The sequence below is a fragment of the Gymnodraco acuticeps genome, unplaced genomic scaffold, assembly GCF_902827175.1.
Source record: "Gymnodraco acuticeps unplaced genomic scaffold, fGymAcu1.1, whole genome shotgun sequence".
Lineage (NCBI taxonomy): Eukaryota > Metazoa > Chordata > Actinopteri > Perciformes > Bathydraconidae > Gymnodraco > Gymnodraco acuticeps.
In genome coordinates this window covers 59621-65620 of record NW_022990717.1, presented here as the reverse complement: position 1 = coordinate 65620, position 6000 = coordinate 59621, and the positions used below count along the sequence as shown (strand labels likewise).

The 6000-nt window shown below is 39.0% G+C and overlaps 1 protein-coding gene across 1 annotated transcript in view; it reads right to left on the bottom strand.

The window, feature by feature from the left end:
- Positions 1 to 435: 435 nt before the first annotated feature.
- Positions 436 to 6000, bottom strand: part of LOC117556348 (retinoic acid receptor beta) — a 64738-nt gene continuing 59173 nt past the window's right edge. Inside the window, exon 4 of the mRNA XM_034231639.1 lies at positions 436 to 614. Within this exon, the coding sequence (XP_034087530.1) occupies positions 436 to 614 (179 nt within the window). The remainder of the gene's footprint in view (positions 615 to 6000) is intronic.

Below are 6000 nucleotides of genomic sequence, written 5' to 3'. Positions count from 1 at the left end.
TTGTTTTTCACAGATTTTGAAGTGGCTGTTATTTTGTATATATTGATTGTTGTGCTTTTATTTATGACTTTAATGTGTGCATATGTATACAGTACATGTGTCTTTTGATTATGTATATATACATATTTGTATACATATTTTATATATATTTGTATTTTGTATACCTCTGGATTGTGGGAAACGGTATTTCGGTCTCTCTGTCAGTACACACAAACTGAAAGATTGACAAAAAAGTTGACTTTGACTTGTTCATAATGTTTTGTCAAAAGATAGATACAGAACATACTTTTATGCACTAAAACAAAGGCAACCATTTGAAGTCGTGGTTATTTCTAGATTATTATGCTTGGATTTTACTGGTCCGGCCCACTTGCGCTCAAATTTGACCCCTGAACTGAGAGGACTTTGACCCCCCTGCTCTAACATGTTTATGACTCAGGTCCCTGAACTCACCGTGGTGTATTTGCCCAGCTGGCAGAGGGAGGGGAAGGTTTCCTGATGGGCCTTTCTGATCTTCTCGATGATGGTTTCCAGCTCGGCCGTCAGCTCGTAACTCTCCGTCAGCTCCGGCTTCGGACTCTCCTTCTTCTTCTTATTGCGGTCGTTTCGAACAGCTGGAGGAGAAGAAAGGATTAACAAAGGATTAGAGACAACAATGACTTCATCGTCACCAGAGATGGCAAAAGTACACATGCTTTACTCAAGTAGAAGAACAGATACTCGTGTTTAAAAATGCTCTGGTGAAAGTAGAAGTACTGACTAAACTTCTTTACTCAAGTAAAAGTAAAGAGGCTTTGAAGTGTCCTTCAGTAAAAAGTACCCATAACTAGCAGCTGCTTTAAAGAGTACCTGACCTCCCTTTATATTAATAGAACAATAATGTCATTGTTAGCTAATGAATGTTTCCATGCTGAACAACGGCAACATGACAACGTTTCCATTGGTCCCTCTTCTTTAGAGAAGACCAGGAAATTATGGATACACGGATCGTGTTCAAATCAATAGGCACGCAATGACTCTAAAGAATAATGATCACGCATCAAACACACATTCAGACTAAAGGAACCAGCTGTTTGGGAAATGAGAGAAGTAGAAAGTACAGGTATTTGAGTTCAACATGTAAGAAGTAGAAAGTACAGGTATTTGAGTTCAACATGTAAGAAGTAGAAAGTACAGGTATTTGAGTTCAACATGAGAGAAGTAGAAAGTACAGGTATTTGGGTTCAACATGTAAGAAGTAGAAAGTACAGGTATTTGAGTTCAACATGTAAGAAGTAGAAAGTACAGGTATTTGAGTTCAACATGTAAGAAGTAGAAAGTACAGGTATTTGAGTTCAACATGTAAGAAGTAGAAAGTACAGGTATTTGAGTTCAACATGTGAGAAGTAGAAAGTACAGGTATTTGAGTTCAACATGTGAGAAGTAGAAAGTACAGGTATTTGTGTTCAACATGTAAGAAGTAGAAAGTACAGGTATTTGGGTTCAACATGTAAGAAGTAGAAAGTACAGGTATTTGGGTTCAACATGTAAGAAGTAGAAAGTACAGGTATTTGTGTTCAACATGTGAGAAGTAGAAAGTACAGGTATTTGTGTTCAACATGTGAGAAGTAGAAAGTACAGGTATTTGAGTTCAACATGTAAGAAGTAGAAAGTACAGGTATTTGTGTTCAACATGTAAGAAGTAGAAAGTACAGGTATTTGAGTTCAACATGTGAGAAGTAGAAAGTACAGGTATTTGTGTTCAACATGTGAGAAGTAGAAAGTACAGGTATTTGTGTTCAACATGTGAGAAGTAGAAAGTACAGGTATTTGAGTTCAACATGTAAGAAGTAGAAAGTACAGGTATTTGTGTTCAACATGTAAGAAGTAGAAAGTACAGGTATTTGTGTTCAACATGTAAGAAGTAGAAAGTACAGGTATTTGGGTTCAACATGTAAGAAGTAGAAAGTACAGGTATTTGAGTTCAACATGTAAGAAGTAGAAAGTACAGGTATTTGTGTTCAACATGTAAGAAGTAGAAAGTACAGGTATTTGTATTCAACATGTAAGAAGTAGAAAGTACAGGTATTTGAGTTCAACATGTAAGAAGTAGAAAGTACAGGTATTTGAGTTCAACATGTAAGAAGTAGAAAGTACAGGTATTTGGGTTCAACATGTAAGAAGTAGAAAGTACAGGTATTTGAGTTCAACATGTAAGAAGTAGAAGTAAAAAGTAGTCAGGAAAATAAGTAGTGGAGTAAAGTACTGATACCAGAAACATATACTTAAGTACAGTAATGAAGTATTTTTACTCCACTTCCTCCCACCTCTGACAACTGGAGGAACTTTGCTGCGAGTAAGCACATTTCTCTGGGTACTTTTTAAGAGCTGCAGCGAGTTGTCAGACCTTATATAAGGACAGAAAGTTTGCAGCTGAGACTCTGACAGCTCAGTGCCACCGGCAGAGTCTCCAAACTTCGGAAAAACAAAGTCTGGGAACTCAAGTGCTTTAAAAATGAATTATCTGATTTGAGGCGCTATTAATTATTTGACCGAATCAATTAATTACACTTTTCTCTGAGCTATTTAGGAAGTTGTATTATGTAGTTGAAGTTGAGTCTAAAGTGAAACTTATGTGAGGTGTAGGTTTGGTTTTAACACATTAGACCACACAAATATAAATGTTCTGTTTGACTTAAGAGTCAACTGAACCAATCCAGAAGCTGAACACATGTAATATCATTTTCTAAGGGTTTGAATAGGTAATAGCTAACTGGGATCAATGAGCCAATAACATGTAATAATCCAATATAAGACAATATAAATATCTAAATTCGATTGTTTTTATGTCCATGCATTATTCAACGTTCCTTAAACTTCCTTGCGTTGGACAAACAATTTGTGTACCTTGATATGAATCCACTTTTCTTATCTTAAACCCTTCTCTCTTACCTAAAAAAGCTATCGTTGGTGAAAACAAGAAATCAATGGGTATCATTTTGCATGGCAGCTGTCAATCAGTATTTTTCTTAGTCTTCAAGCGTTCAAAGGGAGGATGGGTGAGTGGCAGGTTGATGGTTTCCTGCTTTTCTAATGATTGACAGGTGGAAATGTAGGAATAAGTGACAGCAATCAAACCCCACGTCTGAAATCAATGCATGTTTATGAACTATATGAACACATGAGCTGTTGTTTATCAACCAAAATCAAATAACCAATTATTGACATCTGAGTTATCTCTATGATACGATACAGTCATTCAGCTTATCAACACCATAGAGAGATATATCTGTCTCTGTGGATAAATGAGGACTATTTTTATCCTGATGTAATCTATACTCTCTAATCTCTCAGACTCAAGTACTGATGTGTGATTGGAGATGAATCCACCGCTCTCCATACAGGATGTGGATCACAGCTGTTCTCTCTACAGTGTTTTAACACTGACAGTAACATATAATACAAATGTTTCACTTTTACAACAAACTATATCGGTCTTCGTGATAAACTGGCTACACACATCCAAGACCTATCGCTAAAGTTGGACGCTAAGACATTAAATGCGAACACACATTTGTACACAATAAGGACACTTTGGTGTTACTTTTGACTGCTTTCGGTACATGTTTGCGTAATATTCCAACGTAAAAAGTAGTCCGATAGACATAGGGTCGTACTTGGCGTGTGATGCAAGTACAATGACAGTTCTCCGTGATTAGGTTTATGTTAAGGTTAAAAGCAGTGGAGGAAGAAGTACTCAGAGTTAAGAGCAAAACTACATTTTCAAAGTACTTTCCGAAAGGTAAAAGCCCTGCATTCAAAATTGTACTTCAGTAAAAGTACCGGCATACAAATATACTTAAAGTACCGAAAGTAAAAGTACTCATTATGCGTAATGTCCCATTTCAAAATTGTACATATATTGAGTTACTGGTATCAGCGTTTCCGCCAGGGGGGGCGTCTTGCGTCAAACTCTCGATCTTCTCTCGAATTATTAATATTAATAATTCGAGAGAAGATCGAGAGTTTTTATCGCTTGAAATAACGAAAAGGAAAAAGAACATCCCTCTGAGGGGCAAAGGAGTCTGGTGGGATTATTTTCGGGGTATTGAAGATCGTTTCCCCGACATCGGCGGTGCCTGCTACAGGACAACACGGAACGTGCGTGATTTGGACGCGATGAGCGGTGGTAGTGGAGCAGGCGCGTGAGCAGCGACCACCAGAGCCTCGCAGCGGCAAAACTGAGGCTCCGTGGTAAACTGTGGTAACATGAAGAGCCGTTTGGGATCCGAAACAGCCGGCGCTTTAAGAAAGCCGAGCCAAATGATCCGCCTAACGTAAAAAGACAGTATCTATAAGGGACGGTTCAAGTCAAAATTCAAGCACCCCCCCGCTCTCGGGGTAGACGCCCCTCTCAGCCCTGGTCTGGCGGAAACACTGACTGGTATACTGTTATGAATATTCATGTTTTTTTATCACAACTTGTAAAGTCGAGCTAATTTGAAACTTTATATACTGCAGGGTATTTTAACCTATAAATATGTGTCAAAGTGTATTTCATAATTGACTTATATTACGAATTAGATTATATCCTAAACCCAATAACGTAACTCGTAACTAAAGCAGTCAAATAAATGTAGTGGAGTAAAAGGTACAATATTGGCGCCTAAAATGTAATAGAGTAGAAGTATACAGTAGCATAGTTTATTAGGTTTGTTATGTAACTTAAACCTTTGTTATATTGTGATTTAGACAAGTTAAACGTTATGTAAGGGAAACTTCTGCAGCAATGGAGAGTCAGGACTCAGAGAGACACGAGGAGAGTTGGAGCTTTGATGTCAAACACTGGTAGTTTATTACAAGTCAACGGCCGGAGAATTCAAATCACAAGTCACAGCAGCAAAAGGTTCTGACTGCACGGGTGGGTTGTCATGTCAATTCTGCCCAGCCTATCTCTCGATAGACCTTTTAACTAGTTTACAGAGAGTTAATGAGCATATTGGGGGAGGCGTAAACATCTGTGGAGCTTAGAAAGCCAGCGTTCCCACAGCCGTAAACCATTTTGTGACCGAGAGTTGAACTGGTTTATCAAGATAGCTGGAGCCTCCCATTCCTTAAGAGAGATACCAGAGCCAGGGTTTGGTCGTAAACGTCAACACACAGAAAAGGTTAAATATCTAAAGTAAAGACAGAAATATTCTTTGACACGTTATATTGTTACGTTTTCTTGTTTACACTGTCTATAGCTCCTGATGCTAATGCTAACATCCAGCTGCTGTCCTACCTAGCCACAGCATCAAGTCTAGACCAAGCCCCCAGGAAGTGCGCCGGACTCTGAGGAAAATATTCGTTGTGTCCAAACCGCGGTACTGCAACTTCCGTATCAGTCCGTATCAGTCCCTGGGCCCAGAAAGACTTTTCCCCATTGACTAACATGGGGAAAGAGACGTCTGTAAATCGTTGGACATTTTTTCTTTTTTAATCAAATAAACTACCCAGTATGAACATTTGTATAGCCCTTATTAAAAACCTTCGGTCCTCAAGTTGTAAAATGTGCTAATAACGTTATTCTGAGAGTTATTTTCCTCGGCATTATGAACGTGCATCTGAGAGTGGGAGCTCGGGGGCGGGGCTTAAGGGGAAACTCAACTGCGCATGCTCTATGAGCGCACTGTGACGTTTCGCTCTCTCAAAAGTTGGGCCATTTTGTCTTCATGTGCCGCAGTGACGCCTCCTAAAACCCGGAAGTAAGTTAGCATTTTACCACTTCCGGTTCCTTCTACAAAACGCAATGGGATCTCTCCACAGGATTTATGAAAATATCTGAACTAAGGTCTGTGGTTGAGACACATTGAAGAGACGGATCACGTTTTGTTCTACGACATTAAATCATCAGCAGTGACCCCACTGGTGATTTCTGAAGAGTTGACGTGTCTGAAAAACGATGGTTGTTACCAAGTGGCTGAATAGGACTCCAGAAGTCGTAGAGGCCGTTGTACGTCATTACGCCGAACCATACTT